General features: G+C 42.0%; 1 protein-coding gene across 1 annotated transcript in view; it reads right to left on the bottom strand.

The window, feature by feature from the left end:
- Window positions 1–16904, bottom strand: part of TG (thyroglobulin) — a gene marked incomplete at its 5' end in the record, with an annotated part of 143675 nt that overhangs the window by 102369 nt on the left and 24402 nt on the right. The window contains 6 exons of the mRNA XM_063299987.1: window positions 1359–1583; window positions 3730–3886; window positions 5798–5952; window positions 10872–11081; window positions 14446–14646; window positions 16570–16681. Coding sequence (XP_063156057.1) covers window positions 1359–1583; window positions 3730–3886; window positions 5798–5952; window positions 10872–11081; window positions 14446–14646; window positions 16570–16681 — 1060 coding nt within the window. The remainder of the gene's footprint in view (window positions 1–1358; window positions 1584–3729; window positions 3887–5797; window positions 5953–10871; window positions 11082–14445; window positions 14647–16569; window positions 16682–16904) is intronic.

Raw genomic sequence — 16904 nt, 5'->3', positions numbered from 1 at the left:
GTTCGGCGTGCCTTCTCCTCCGTAGCGCCTGCCCTCTGGAACATCCTCCCTCCAGAAATTAGGATGTCCCCGACCCTGTTGGCCTTTCGTAAGGCCGTAAAGACCTGGCTTTGTGCCTGGGCCTGGGGCCTCAAGCGTGTGGATAGTCCCGTCTCTTGGCTGTATTAATATCTATGCATTGCTCACTTGGCAGCCATATATATTTATTCTGTATTTATTTTGTATTTTAACTGTTTTAATTATAATTGTTTCAATTGTTTTATGGTTTTGTTGTTATAAGCTGCCCAGAGTCACTTGTTGAGATGGGCAGCTATAGAAATCAAATAAATAAATAAATAAATAAAAGCGGGATAAAAATTAAATAAATAAATAAATAAATAAATGGATAATATACTGTGACACCATCAGAGAGGCAGAGTTAAACTGTGAAAACAGCAAGTCCTTTGGGAAGGCGGTATCTTATAGAGAATGGGTTTTGTTTTGTTTTGTTTTGTTTTGTTTTGTTTTGTTTTGTTTTGTTTTGTTTTGTTTTGTTTTGTTTTGTTTTGTTTTGTTTTGTTTTGGCATGAAAATCATTCACATATAAAGTTGGCTCAGCCCTTCTCATAATATCTCTACTTACACCTTCTGCTGAATTCCCTTAACAAATATCCACATTTTAAAACATGGTATGGCTCTGTGTCCTCTTCCATATGCTAATTTAAAAAGAGGGGAGGGGGACCAAACAAATTAAAATAGTTATTTCCACTGAGGTTTTACCTGCCAAGGATTTGTCCAGGCAGTCTCCGAGAATCGGACGTGATAAAAAAAAACATTGAGACTATGCACCCCTTTCTGCCATTGATCACACTAGGCTGGAGAAGTCTCACTGGGTGCACTGCAAAAAGGGGGAAAGGAACAACAAAAACCTTCTCATTTCCCTGATGCTGTATTTCTCCCACAACGTTTATAGATGCATCAGACATGGATGGAAATCAATTTCATCCAGGGTCTCTGAGCATTTGGGTTGCAATTGTGCTGACTGATATCATCAAGATATTCTGGACTACAGTTCCCCAAATCCCTTGCTATTGGCTGTGTTGGTTGATGGGACTTGGTCCAAACATCTAGAGATCACCAAGTTGCCTTCTCTTGCGTCTTCCAAAATGAGTGGTAAATGTTGTAAAAGAAGGAAGAGGAGAAGGGTACTCAAAAGTGGTGTGAAAAGTCAATATAACCATGTTTTGATATTTAAAACTAAAGTTCTATAGTGCTCTGACAGCAGCTAAGTTATGGAAAAGCTGAAAAAGAAAAAAACCCTTCTCTTTCAGAGTGACAGATTGCAAGCAAGCAAGTGGCACTATCCGAATGACACATACCACATCCTTGCGAATTTGGCACCACGTCTCCAGTAGTTGAGACTTTTGGGAAACCACTCTTGCATCCCAAGTAAGCTTTGGGAGATAGGCCAGAATCTCCTTTTCCAGGAAAACCGACAGAAGTGTCTGCTTGGAATTGTTTGTTGTCCAAATGGAGGACAAAGCCACCACTCTTGATCAGCTCTTCAAAACGTCCAAGGAGGTTCTCACCAACCATGGCTTTCTCTGTCAGAAAATGAAAGAAATCAGAGCACTGAGTAGAAGCATTCCAGCAGAAAAACACTGATAGGCACATGCTATCTGCACCCTCCACTGAAATGAACAGATAATTCAAAGAGAAGACACCCACTCTCAGGTCTTAGCACTTTGCTGATTAAACTTGGCACTTATTCAAGGTGGTACAAGGCATTCCATTTGGCAGCAGACCCAACAGAAAGGTCTTCTGTGCATGCATGGATGAACTGAGAAGATTTGGAAGTGGCTGTGCCAAATTTTCAGGACGATGCAATTTGATGATTCAAGGAGAGGTCCTTTGGTCCTAGCACAGAGCAAATGAAGAGCCTCTAAACTATTTGTACAGCTGTACTGCTTATATTAAAAGTTTGAAGGCTGCTGGTGACCATCTTTTGAATTAATTGGCATTACTATTTATCGTTAATTGGCAACAGACATAGATTTACCCTGATCTCCCTACCAAGGATCTTCTTCTCAACTCTGTCCCATGATTTAATAGGAACTTAATGGGAGGTTTTTTGTGGGTAGAAAAGGGGAAAAAATAATTTGATTTGCATTTTCAGGCTAATATGTGAATAGAAACTCAGTGATCCTTTAAAACTGCACTTCTCTGAATCTTTTAAAAATATGAATTAAAAAGGAGATGTCAGGGGGAAAAAATGCACAGATAAATGTTATACTTTAGTGACAGTAACCTAAGTAATGAATTGTACTAAACAGCATCACTCACAAATAAAGTGTATATGAAGCAGAAGAATGTAAGCTCAGGAAAAATATGCACCAGAAGGCAGGTGAATGTTTAAGTGATACAAAAATATGATGAACTGAATCTGAAGAATGGAAAAAATGGGGAACAGAGGGAAACCAAATTTGTCCTTCCCAGTTCTTGAGCAACTCCTATTTTTCGAAAATAAAAATAAAATAAAGCTTGAACAAAAGTTTCTTCAGCTGAGGACTGCATATTGAGATGGGGAGACACATTTTCCAGTCAAGTTCCTTGAAACCAGTCCATTATGTGTTCCTGAGGGCATGGGAACACACACCCCTATATATTTTGCAAGTTCATCACAACAAACTTTGTTCTGTTATTTCTCCCTAGTGCAAAAATTATGTCCAAAATACATGGATCATTTCTTTTCAAATTATCTCAATGTATCTTAGGGTTTTTCTCAACATTTAAGGATTGGTTTTGCTGGTTTATTATATAAACCACCACAGTTCTTTCTACAGTTACTGAATTGACCCTAATTATTTCTCTGGTGGTCCAGACAGCTTTCCAAGGCAAAAATGTAATACAGGCCTAAACTCATCTTGCCCTTTGATGTATACAGCACATTTCAGACATATGAGCAAGCAGAGAATTTTCCTCCATTTAATCCAGCCCAGATGCACGGATATAAATACAAATAGATTTCAGAACTGGTTACCACACAACCATTCTCCTCACAGACAGCTTCTGGAGATGGTTACAATTTGGCCTTTCTTGGGAAAATGACAGACCAATACATTCAGAGTTTAGGAATCCCAAATTGGAAGACGAACGTGTACAAGAGTATTGAGACTGAATTATTAATCTATTTATGGTGTCTGCAACCTAACCCAAATCTTAGACGGTAACATTAATACAAAAGAAATCCAGGCTTGACATTCATGGCATGCTTCTTGGTTTATTTATTTATTGGTAGTTTTCTTTTGAAGGAGCTTTTCAAGCTGGGGCAAAATAACAACAGGATTTCCAGGACTGAAGCAGAAAAGCAAGCAATAGTCCTTCCCTCCTTCCCTCCTTCCATAAAGCACAACTACTATTGATGATCCCTTTCCAATAAACTCCTTTTCTCAGTTGCTAAATACCAGCTGAGACATAGCAGAGAATTCAGGCCTCTTTGACAAATATATTTAAGTATGACTCCAATCCAATCCAAAGCACAGGTAAATCAGAGTTTGTTGTGGTGATGGTGGAGCTCCTGTGAACTCAAATGTTCAACTCATTTTAAGGCGCTAGAACAAAATATTTCTTGAATTTTCAATAATTTATGGCAGGCTTTTTCATTAGATGTCCAATACACTGAAATATTTCAGGGGGGGCAATAATATTTTAGTCAAAACAGCCACATTAAGCTGGAAATGTTAAACTAACCAATGTCATATAAATCAGGAAGTGAAGCAGCTGGCACATTTTTGAGCATAGCTTGCCATGTGATGTTCACTCCCAGACGGTCAGCAGACATACACTGGACCAGGACAGCAGAATCACCACAGACTGGAACAGACTCCAAGTTCTTCAAACTATTGACCTTAAAAAGAAAGAGCAGATTTTCTTACTGTTGTTGTGGTTGGAGATTTGAATTCAGCCAGGGCTCTTGTTTAAGGATATGCTCCTGAACATAAGCAGAGCACAGATAAATACTGAGTAACTGAGTGGCAGAACATCTCATTAAAAAACAAACCATTTGTAACACAATTATCTTGGATACAGAGTATGAGCTTAGTCCAGTATCAGTGAATGCTATTGGACATTCATTACATTTGAAGTAAAAGTTAGATTTATTAAGAAATATGTAGGATAGGAGAGAGACAGGAAGCACAAGAGCAAGAAAAAAAGACAGGACATTCCCTTTTGTCTCTTAAAACAAAGACTCATTGTACTAACAATAGGCCAGAGGAGAAACAGAGGCAGGGACAGCATGAGAAGACACTTCCCCTTATCTATCTCTCACCAATTTTCCTAGCAACCCCAACAGCTCATAGGTTCAAGAGAGGCATAAGGGACTGTTGCTGTAGGACAGACTGGAAACTAAGGGGAGATTGAAGGAACTTGAGAAGAGAAGACTCAAGAGAGGAATACTTTCAGGTACTTTTCTAGTACCTGAAAGGATGTCATCCAGAAGAAGCCTGTGATTTGCTCTCTGCCACCCCAAGTTTCAGACATGGAGTAACATTCTTAAATTAGAGGAGGGCAGATTCTACTTGAACAATAGGAAAAATTCCTTAAAGTAGGGAAGAGATGGGTCCCCTTTGACAGATGTGTTCAAGCAAAGGCGATTGAGACATTTCTCAGGAATGCCTTAATTCAGATTCCTGCAGAGAGCAAGGAGCTGGTTTTGGGGGCTTCAATGGCTCCTTCCAACTCTATGATTCTGTGACCAATCCATCTCATTCCCTGACTTACTGGTCTACAATAGAAGATCTAAACAAGGAGCTTTTGTCCTTGCAACTGAAAAGAGTCCCATGTAATTTGGAGACAGCAAGGTGAGAAGTCCTCAACTAGATGGAAGAAATGATGAGCGTTCTGCTACACGTGCAGAAAATTCCTTTCTCAAATATTTTCCTCAACTTGTGAAGTTTAGGGGACCAAAGATGGGCACATTGGAGTGGCAAGAGGGCACTCTGAGTATAACCCCAATCCTGTGTGTGTGTGTGTGTGTGTCTTCAAGTCAGTGTTGACTCCTGGTGATTGCCTGGACTAGTCCCTGCAGTTTTCTTGGCAAGTTTTTTCAGAAGTGGTTTGCCATTGCCTCCTTCCTAGGGCTGAAAGAGAGTGACTGGCCCAAGGTCACCCAAATAGCTTTGTGCCTAAGGTGGGACTAGAACTCTCATACCATACCTGATTGGCTCTTAGGCTGAGAGAGAGCGACTGGCCCAAGGTCACCCAAATAGCTTTGTGCCTAAGGTGGGACTAGAACTCACGGTCTCCCAGTTTCAAGCCTGGTGCCTTAACCACTACACCAATCCTCCTTATGCATGTATAAATAACACCAGTGCAGTATTTCTGCTGCCGTGAGAAAACGAGAATCAAGCAAAGTTTAATCATCAACTTCCCCTATAACAGGCTTGTTTCAAGCATGTTCCATTTTTGCCTCTATTTTAAATTTTTGTATTATTCTATTGTTTCATTATTATTAACCATCCATCCTTTTGAAGGATTCTGTGACCATAAAATCTGATTATGGGTCAAAATAAAATGAGCAGCTTGCACACTCTTCTTCTGGATAAGCAAGGTTCTTCTTCATCAGATAACATTGCAGCCTGGGGATGGTGTGGAGAGGGAATTTATGATTTTCTGAATCAACTCGGATTCATACCATGATAGATTCAAAGATCAGTGTGCTCCTGTTGTGTAGGCCAGAGCATACCCAGGGAGAGCACTGCACAAACCACAACAGGGCTGTTTCATTTGCCTTTGCCTGGATTCACAATTAAAATACCTGAATGTGACAAAAGCCACGAGCCTTCAGCTCATCCAGAATGAAGATCTGGAATGTCTCAAGCAAGCCAGAGTAGTCAGGGCTGCAGGCCTTCTCAGGAGGCAAGATGAGCTGAAACTGGGTTTGAACCTGAACGCTCTGGAATGGCTGGATCCCTAAACATATGACAAAATAAGTCAGGGTTAGACCAAGGATCCAACAACATTAGCCCCTTAAGACACATTCTCATTATTTTCTTTACATACTTTTCAAATTCAAGAAAAGTAATTAAAAAACAAAACAAAACCTTTCACCCAGTAAAGAAGACCTAGCTTGTCTTAACTCAATGGCAGTACTACAATAATGGCATACAAACAATCACACTCCCTCCCACCTACTACCAAAAAGCAAAGGGCTTGCAAAATATGACTGTCAGGCTCTGAGACAACTATTTCTGCAAAATAAAATGGGAAGAATCACATTCCTACTTCATTATGCCTCCAACTCCTCCATTTATAAGAAGGTGTTTGTTATGGTGAGTTTGACTCAGTGTTCACTCCTGGAGACTGCCTGGAGAAGTCCTTGCAGTTCTTGACAGCATTTTTGGAAGTGGCTTGCCCTTGCCTCCTTCCTAGGGCTGAGAGAAAGTGACTGGCCCAAAGTCATCCAGCTGGCGGGTGGGACTAGAACTCACAGTCTCCCAGTTTCTAGCCTGATGCCTTCACAGCTACACCAAACTGGCTCTTCCTAAGGAGTTTGGATACATCAAAATCCACTTCAAATAAGGCAAGCTAAGATCAGTTTGGTGATATCACAAAAGGTCTAATGTTCAATTATTTCGTGGAATCTCCATTTAGAAAGGCAAGGAAGCAGAACCTGGGAAAACCCTTTCTCTATATGAACCTGTTCCAGGCAGACTAGGCTAGCGTTAGACCAAGAAGCCTTCCTATGTTCTGATGGCACACAGGATCTTGCAGTGCATACAGCACAATCTTCTGTCTTGATGTAAGACAATAAGCCATCTCAAGACACTGGAGGACCATGCATCATGGTTCCATCCCAAAACTTCATATTGAGTAGAGCTGTTCATGCTTTGCAAAATGACTCAGAAGAAATGCCAGATGCCCCGTGTGATGCAGCACCTCTCAGAAATTCATTAAAGCAGGCCAACTATTCTGAGGTTTCCGCACAAGCCTGGAAAAAGGTGTCATGGCTTTAAGAGTTGCATTAACTGTAAGGAGTGGATTTCTTGAAGCAACAGCATCCTCCTTTATTTTTTTGCTTTTGTTTTAAATGGGCTCACCTAATAGCCTGGAAAAAGTTGGGACACTCAAATGACTAGCAGAGTGTCGGGGGCAGAGAGAATGGCCTTGAAGGACAGGAGGCAGAGCTGCTCCCAAGGCAAGGGTCAGATAAGAGGGGCCTGAGCCCGGGCCAAGAAAGTAACTTTAGAAAACATCTCAGGGAAGCCCCTCCTTAGTTCACAAGAAGATAATGGGAGGGAGGGAAAAGCACACCCAGACTTGCAAGATTCTGTAACAGCTAGAGTTACAATAAAAAAAGTCCTGACCTATATGGCATTGGTTTCTCAGTCTGGTCTACCTTATAGGGCTGACACCGAGCGGTACTATACTTGCACAATGTCCAAAGCACTTCTTCTGAACTGTTTTCAAAGTATGCACTGCCCTAAAATTAAGTATGTTTAGGATGGCAGGTTAATATGTGGGAGGGGGGCTGCACTTTTGAATGTTCCTTGGTCTGCAAAATACAAGATAGGAAAAGAAAGGGGTGTAGAGAAAAAAAATACTCTTTGCAAAAAGTAATAAGCTATCAGTTGTTACAAAAAGTAATAAGCTATTTGTTGTCTTGTTTTTAAAATGAAGCAATCAGTGGGCCAAATACAGTCTGTTTTAGCCCTTTTAAGTCAGGAGAAAAGTTCTGAGCAGCTGCTTTTATCCCCCATTGAATATCTAGGGTTTAAAATTTGCTGCCCTCTCTTCATTTATCTGGGAGTAAGTGTCCAGGGGTGTCTGTGGGTGTGTAAAAAATCCCAAGATGACAGTTGACTTTTTTGACACCCTAGTTCCACCTCCGCACCCCCTGCTGATGCCTAGTGGCTAGATCTAACAGAATTGTCTTCTAAGATAATAAATTCTGCATTACAATTTAGGTAGGTTTGTTTTAAAAACATCCCCCAAATGGGAAGGTTAGGGATCAAGATGGGGAAAAACTGAGATACAACTTTGAAATGAATATCCAACACTGTTTGGCAAGACTTGAATGTCATCTGTAGGTCAGCTTTCCTCTAATCAAGACTTCTAATAAGCCAGATGGCCAAGTGTATGAACGTAGAAGAAATAGCACCATGTGTCAAGATTCAGAAGAGGCTGTTATCATCATCATCATCATCATCATCATCATCATCATCGCCCCAAAGGGGAAAAAGGGATACTGTGAAAACACCAGGATGCAGAAAACTCAGTGATGATGGCAATAAACCTGGATTTTCAATTGCTTGAGGAACTGGGGGAAAGTACAGAAGTAGCAACAATTAGAGATTATGTGCATGAGCGGTAAATGCCAAGTTTGAACATCTGGGGCTCATCATCTTAGCTGCCTGCATCTCTATCAAATCCATCATAAGCACGCTAACTTGGAAGGAAGTGCCATTAAAATCACTGGAATTCATTCAGGCAAATGTATTTAGCATAAAGACGTTAAAGCATTTAGCAGTTACAGTTTTTAAAGGCCACAAGCTACTTCATTTCTCCTTTTGCTATGATCCGTAGTTATGGGTAGAAAATGCCTGTTAAATCCACTGATTTTCTAAAAAATTATTCACAGGAAAGAGAGTTGGTTCTCTCTCTCTCTCTCTCTCTCTCTCTCTCTCTCTCTCTCTCTCTCTCTCTCTCTCTCTCTCTCTCTCTCATACTTTTCCAACATGTTCAAAGTATCCAATAGTTCAGAGTACAGAAGGGAAAGAAGCTCATAGAAATCAAAGTTTAAAAAACGATAGAACCAAATAAAATGAATATCTAGCTGCTGAATCCTCATGATTGGATTACTGTAATGGACTCTACATGGGGCTGTCCTTGGAGACCACCCAAAAGCTATAGCTGGCCCAGAATGCAGTGGCCTGGACAGTGATGGGGACACCATGTTATGTGTATATCACCCCACTGCTTTGCAAGTTGCACTGGTTACCAGTTGGCTTCTGAGTGCAATCCAAGGTGTTGGTTGTCACTTATAAAGTCCTTCAAGGCATAGGGCCTGGCTATTTGAGAGACTGTCAGCCCTTCGAGGTACCCCAGAAGAGGTGACCAAAGTTATGAATGCTAATCCTACTTTTATTATAAGGTTACAAGAACAGAATCTTGCAAGTCTGAATATGCCTCTCCTTTCCCTGCCTTTATGTTCCAGAGGACTAGGGTAAATTCTGAGATGCTTTCTCAAATTACATTCCAGCTTTGGAATGTAATTCCAGATTTCTCTTATCTGACGGTCATCTTAGTTGCGGCTCTTCTTCCTGTTCCTTGAGATTATTCTCACAGTCTATTACAAGGACTGCCTGTCTCCAGTTATCTCTACCCATCTGATGTGATCAAGAAAGGTGGGAGCACTTTGGGTCCTGTCTATCAAACAGTGTCATCTTGTGGGATCCAAGAGGTACACCTACTCAGTTGCAGCCCCTCTTCCCTAAAATGATCTCCCCTCAGAGATTCATGTGGGTCCCACCTTTATGTCATATGGGAAATCATTAAGAACCTGGTTGTTCTCCCAGACCTTGGGGAAGGGGTGTTTGTGGAACCCCTTCTTGCTTTGATTCATTATGGTTTTGCTTGCTATTTTGTTCTTCTGGTCAGTGGTGTTTTTATATGTTGAGGGTTTTTTTTAACTGTAAGCCTCCCAAAGTCGTTCTGGAGTTGGGTGGCTTCAAAATTTGATAAATAAATAAGTGGAGTTCTTGGTGCTCTCTGAGGTTGGTTGTTTGCTTGCAGAAGTTTTGTTACCTGACAGGTAACATCTTCAGTGCTAGAAGGGAGTGTAGTTTGCTCTCTGTTTATATATAGTAGCTTGCCCTGCCAGTGTTGGTGGGGGTGTGGTTTTCTCCTTGGTAGCTGGAATACCAATTATACTGTATATAAACAGAGAGCAAACCCCACTCCCTTCTAGCTCTGAAGATGTTGCCTAGTCTGGTAATGAAATGTCTGCAAGAAAACAAGGCTCAGAAAGCACCAAGTGTCATGAGTAAGGATGGCGAGCAGGGGGCTCCCTTCCAGACTGTTAAGCGCATGCGTAGCACTGAGGAATTGGTGAGCCATTCCAAGAGGCACAGATTGGGACTGCCTTGACCTGCGGGGTTTATATGGCTGGGTTTTTCCCACGCTTGTTCAGTTTGTTAGGATTACTGTTATGTATTAGCAAATAAACATTAGAGAACAGTTCCCTGTCTCAGAGTGTTTCCTGGGAGTCAGGACACCAAGGACTCCACAGTTCAATCCTGAGCTACCTATATTCTCCTCAACTGATAAATGAATAAGTATAAGCAAATTTGCAACACGCAAGTGTGTGAATTTAGCTACGCTTATGGAAAAGATGCAGTGGCGCTGCGGGTTAAACCACTGAGCTGCTGAGCTTGCCGATCAGAAGGTCGGTGGTTTGAATCCGCGTGATGGGGTGAGCTCCCGTTGCTAGTCCCAGCTCCTGCCAACCTAGCAGTTCGAAAACATGCAAATGTGAGTAGATTAATAGGTACCACTTCGGTGGGCAGGTAACGGCGTTCCGTTTAGTCATGCCGGTCACATGACTACAGAAGTGTCTATGGACAAACGCCGGCTCTTCGGCTTTGAAACGGAGATGAGCACCGCCCCCTAGAGTTGGACACGACCGGACTTAATGTCAAGGGAAACCTTTACCTTTACCTTTATGGAAAAGTAGGGATGGGAGATAAATTGCAGTCGTTTGGTTTCACTTTTAATGTCAACTTGTCACAGTTACTTTTTCCAAACCAAAATTTGAAGTGGGGTATTTTTAATCAAAATGAGTTTGCGTGCTACTAGAGAGTTGTGGGTGGGTTCTTCCCTGCTATACTTACTCTGACAGGCTTGAGAATGGGGCGGATTGGCAAGCCAGAGGAGACTCTCAGTATTGCACAGAAGAGGATCTCTTTGGGAAAAGACGTCTTGATAGCCTGGAGAGCAAATCACCTGGCATTGCTGAGTCTTTGAAGTTGCAGTGGTGATGTTGCAAAAAACCCCACCGTTGCCCAGGTAAGAAGCATCATAAGGTAAAGGACACTGTGGACCTGAAAGAACATGGTGGACAAGGTCAAACAGAGCAATGGTCTTGGGTATCTAATCAGCACCGGCAAGGAGACATCATATGGGCTGCTGGTGGAAGAAGGAAAATGTTCAAGTACTGAGCAAGTAGCATGGAGATCAGATGTTGCCAAAAATTCCAGCCTAACTTAGAAGCATTTAAGTTGGGGTTCTTCTTTTCATTGATTTACATCTCCCCTAAAAACTGACATTTCCCATGAAGCACTGGGCAAAACCTTCCTATCTCCTCCAGCAAGGCAGAGCTTCTCCGACATGATGTCCTTTAGATAACACTGGTCACGCTGGCTTGGAATTCTTTACACATCAACGTAAGTGAGCACATAAGGCATGTGCACGCACAGACACTTTTTCCCCTTTACTTCCGTTGTTCCTGTTTAGCTTTTGTCTTGTTTACTTTCTTCAGTTAAAAAGGGAGAAAGAGAAAGAGAGAAAAGGAGTTTCCCATCTGCAACTATTAAACATAAACTGGCCAGAACACACAGCTGGGGAAGCAGTAGACTAATCCTAGATATCTCTGTTCACGTTAGAGACATCTATCTGGTACCTAGCTGACAGAAAGGGTGGAAATGAGCGTAACATAGGAAAAGGAGAAACTGCATGAAACTGATGTTCACAGGGACTGACCCAGTCAGGGAGGTTGGCAAGGGGGTCAGAAAGGTCAGGATGGCATCATGACCATGCAGTTGAATCCCTGCCCCTTTTTATGTTTGACTTTTTAAATACCCCTGGACACTTCTGCAATTCCTTGGAGTTTGTTGTGTGTCTTCTCCTCGTAAAACTTCAGATCCATGGTTTCTTACCCATCTAATCGGCCCTGCTCCAACTGGCTGTACACCAGCAGTAAAATTGGTAATAAACACTTTATCATTTCAGCCTTCAGGAATCATCCCTTTGAACACTTTCCATTTAAGAAAAAATCCTCACATCAAAAAAGAATTTCATCACAGCAATAATATGATTATGATAAAAGGTGGAGCCCTTTTTTCATTTTTCTTCCTGCAAGGACTCCCACTTATTTTTTTTCCCTTCAAAATAGAGACCTTTATCCCCAACTGGGTACAGATAGTCCTTGCTTAACTACCACAATAAGGACTGGAATTTCGGTTGCTAAGTGACGCAGTCATTAAGCAAATCTAACCTGATTTATTACCTTTTTTGCAGCGGGCATCAAGCAAATCACTGCGGGCATTAAGTGAACCATATGGTTATTAAGTGAATCATGTGATTCCCCAATGATTTTGCTTGCCAGAAGCCAGACAGGAAGGTCAAAAATGGTGATCATGTGACTACAGGACACTGTGACAATCATAAATGCAAACTGGTTGCCAAGTGCCCAAATAGTAATCATGTGGCCACAGGGACGCTGCAATGGTCGTAAGTGTTGGGACTGGTCATAAGTCATTTTTTTCCAGCACCATCGTAAGTCCGAACCATCACCAAACAAATGGTTGTTAACTGAGGACTACCTGTAAAGGCTGAAGCAGTATTGCCCATCCCACCAATTCTACATTCTTCCCAGCACTTCAGATGCATTTGTATTTCACGACTCATTGCTGTCTTGAGAAGTGTCATTTTGCACAGGGAATGGGAATGTGGGCGGGCACAAGCTCTACCATACGTGGCACTAGAAATCCTGACACATTCATGACCAGTAACACTAGATAAAGGCTGCCAACAGTCCTGGGGTATTCTCCCCCAGACAGAATGGATTAGCCTAATGGAAACCTTGCTGGATGCAAGGAAGCAATCCAGAGCCACTGTGCTCCTGCGTTCACAGTCTCTCTTGGGATAAACAGGACCGGATTTATTGTTTTTTTTTCCACTGCCACTATTCCATCTATTGACAGGCCTCACTGCATTTATTGAATTTGGGCTTCAATTGTGGGAAAAGTCTTACAAATATGTTGGCTTTCCTTAGCAGTTAACAGGAAGGACAAACAAATCCAAGGAAAAAGAAGACTCCCATGGGGCTTAGGAATGAAATTTGGGATCAACACCACTTTTCAGGGGCATCCAAATTTGGAATTTATTGTTGAAGCCAGACTTCATTGGGCTTACAACTGCTGAAGATCTAGCATTACCTATAAATTCCTTTGTTTCTGCCTCTCGGATAAAAGAAACTATTCACAGAAGTGTATTAAGGATAATAATTTGCTGCAAGGAACAATAAATTGGACTGCATCTCCAGATCGGCTGGAAAGTCTGCGAAAGGACTTGAATGGGAGTTTTGTCTTAAAGTGAAGCTAAACAAGCTTGAAGTCAACATACTGTAGCTTGAAGCCAGCAGAGTGAAAAGGCAATGCTTTGTCTGCATTGCAGGGAACATGGAGGAGTTAGACTATGCACAGAGGAAAAATAAGTATGTAGTACAGAAGCACAAAGGCAAAACTGAAATACTTTGGCCACACAATGAGAAGACAGGACACCCTGGAGAAGGAGAGTGGAGGGCAAAAGGAAGAGGGGCCGACCAAGGGCAAGGTGGATGGATGACATTCTGGAGGTGACGGACTCGTCCCTGGGGGAGCTGGGGGTGTTGACGACCGACAGGAAGCTCTGGCGTGGGCTGGTCCATGAAGTCACAAAGAGTCGGAAGCGACTAAACGAATAAACAACAAAACAGAAGCACAAGCTTGACGGGCTGCCTTTCTATCTGCAAGGAGTTTGGAGCTGAGAGCATTTCAAATGTGTCAGCTTCCACCAGCAGTCGGACATGCTACATGCCCAGGAAAAATTGTATCAGTTGATTCTGCTCCAATGGACCCCAAAGCCATCCCTTGAGAGAACAGGCCTTTTGACAAGGAGACATGCAATGAGATCGCCTTTTCCCAAAGGCCAGTTTTCTAAAGCCAGTAGAATAACATCCTCCCTCATTTGCTCCAATTGTTAGGGTTGAAAATAGAAATTCATCCCCTTTTCCATGCTTTCCGAGAACCCACTTCAGCACAGAAAATCCTCTAGCGATGTATTTATCCTATAAGTTCCCTCTGAGTGCTAAGGGATTTTGTTGTATTATTCCAACAACTACCCTGTGAGGTCCTTTAGGGAGAAGGAGAATGCGGTTTGCCCAAGGCTGACCAGAGAGTTTCATTTTCTGGCTAGATTTCTGTTGCAGAATTAGCTTCATCCGACACATAGCCAACATGCATGTCTTGTCTCAAAGCAAAGATGCAAAGATGCACTAAAAATCAGTCACCTAGAATTAGAAGAAAAGCCTATAGGTCACATTCTCTCATTTGCTTTGGAAAACGAGATCTGCATTCCCAGAAATCCTTATCCTGCCAAACTGCCATCCAGACACTAACATCCCCTTGGTTTCCAAGTGTGACTCACGTTCACAGGCAGGCCTCTGGCCATTAACACGTGTCCCTGGAGCCTCCTGACCATTGTCAAAGACACACCAACAGCTTTCTTGGTCTTCACTGCATTGCATGGGGGAGAAACCCTGACGGTCACTGTCACACCGCGGGATGTAGCCTCTAACCATTTCCTCCACCAGAGCCTTCGATTTCAACAGACTGCAGGAGCTGGGGCCTTCAAAAGAAGAAGCAGACAGTGAAGGACAGACATTGTCTGAAGCAATAAAGTACAGTTGAAACCACAACAATTTTACCCACTGAAGTGGTATGCTAGATGTTTATTCACCCAGGCCTTTGGCATGGAAGAATGAAGACCCTTTGCTTCATCCTTGTTTGGTCTGTCATCCTAGCCATCTTTTATATTATTATTATTAACAACAACAACAACAACAACAACAACAACATGAAATCACAGCTACCAGTTCTTTAGCTGGTGTTGGCCTTCATTCGTATCAAGTTCTTCCCAAGAACCTAGGATATCATAATGTATTGATGTAGTATATGTGCAGATCCAAGCTATGTGGCCTTTTGTATCTGACAGATGGAAATTTTGTTAATGAGTAGATTTTCTAAGTGCCATCCAAGTTTTTTTGGAATGGCACCCAGTGTGTCAATAGCTTATGCCATAATCTTTCAACTTCAACTTTTAGATCTTGATACTTTGTGATCTTCCCCAATTCTTTGTCTTCTATACTACTGTCCCCTGGTATTGCATCATCATCATCATCATCATCATCATCATTATTAAGCTGGTTATTATTGTATTTCCCTTGCTTTAGTTGTTGTGAGCTGCCCAGACCCATAGGGAGTCAGGCAGCATACAAATTTGATTTATAAACAAGTAAGTATTTCCTGTGGTCACACCTATATAGTAAAATCTTGTATTTTTCCCCCTGAGGAAAGTCCTTTTTTTATTCCATGAGGTTTATTGCCTAAATTCCACCAAGGGTGTTTTGGAGTGTGCTTGCCACACCTCTCACCCCCTCTTTAGAGGAGCTGTGCTTTTTCTTGGAATCATGCAGGAACAGGACAATCCTAGGAAAACAGGCATGTGCTATGTGACTTTTTGTGCTATCATTCTCTGTTTAATTAATTTATTTACAACTGATCAAAATTTGTCTCCTGCATTTTCAAGGCTGTTTGAGCACTCTGAAAGTGGATTGCTAATACACAATAATCCATATCCAAAGATTAAAGGATGAAGGAGAAAAAAAGCAAAATAATTTAAAAAGCAGGATTAAAGCAATGGTTAAATATACTGTCAGTCCTTTGAGGAAGTCCAAACAAGAAGCACCAACGAATACTAAGTAAAGTTAAAGTAAAAGAATCTTGCAAGTGAGAAAGTACCTCTCCCCTCCCTCACTTTTACTCTTCCAAAAACTAGGGAGGGTCCCTTCTGAGATGCTTTCTCCATCCCCACCCCTTCTTCAGACTCAGATCTCATTTATCAGACCATAGTCTAGGTTGCGGCTCTTCCTCCTGTCTCCCAAGGTCATTCCCACTTACCATTACGTATACAGATATACACACTATATAAAAAAATCCCCTTCTCACCCCTAAGGATGGTGTGTGACTTCCTCTACCTCAGGTCCTCTGCCAGAGGCCTGGGAGTCTGAGGGTTCTGCACAGGATCTTCACTGTTCCTAGCACTGCACTCTTCTGGACAGAGAGCTCTGATGCTGCTCCTGGGATCTGTTGGAGCCACTCTCCCAGCTTGGGAGTCACAGCCCTGAGTGCCCCTACACCACTGGGACCACTTTGGCCTTCACTTTCCACATCCTCCTTCAGGCCCCAGTACTTCTCCAGCTCTATCTATCTATCTATCTATCTATCTATCTATCTATCTATCTATATAAATAAATAAGTCTGGGAACATTAAAATAATATTTTTCTAATGTTTTGCTAGTGCTGATTATTTGGTGACAAGAAAGGATTATTCTCTTGGCACTAACATTATTGCTACTAAGAGAATACCCCTTCCTTGTCACCCCCTTTAGAGGACAGGATTACCTGAAGGAGAACTTCTGGAGATTCCCTCCATGCCTGGTTCAGGTTGTAGGATAAAAAGTTAAATTAGAAAACTATCGGAGGCACTTACAATTAACCTCGCCATTGGAATCAATTTCGCTCTCTCGGATTACTTCTCCCGACACAGGGTTTACACACCAGGCCCGTGAATCCACTTTCTGAAATCTGGCATAGTCTCCATTCTAAAATAAGCAGTTGTGTTATCACTGGAAAGTGGCAAGCGCTGTACAAGACTGGTGTTATTAAGGACCAGAATTCTAAACAAAATGTACCAGCTGGCTAATTCACACAACCATTAGTATTTTCTGCTAATTGAATTCATCTCTATACTACTCATCCTAAAAGATGGGACTGCCAGTGGCTGAGTGTGGTTGATCCCAAAGAAGATAAAGTAGGATTCAAAGT

The sequence above is a fragment of the Candoia aspera genome, chromosome 3 (genome assembly GCF_035149785.1).
Source record: "Candoia aspera isolate rCanAsp1 chromosome 3, rCanAsp1.hap2, whole genome shotgun sequence".
NCBI classification, from domain to species: Eukaryota; Metazoa; Chordata; class Lepidosauria; order Squamata; family Boidae; genus Candoia; species Candoia aspera.
Note: the sequence above shows the minus strand (reverse complement) of the source record. Positions and strands in the feature narration are given on the sequence as shown.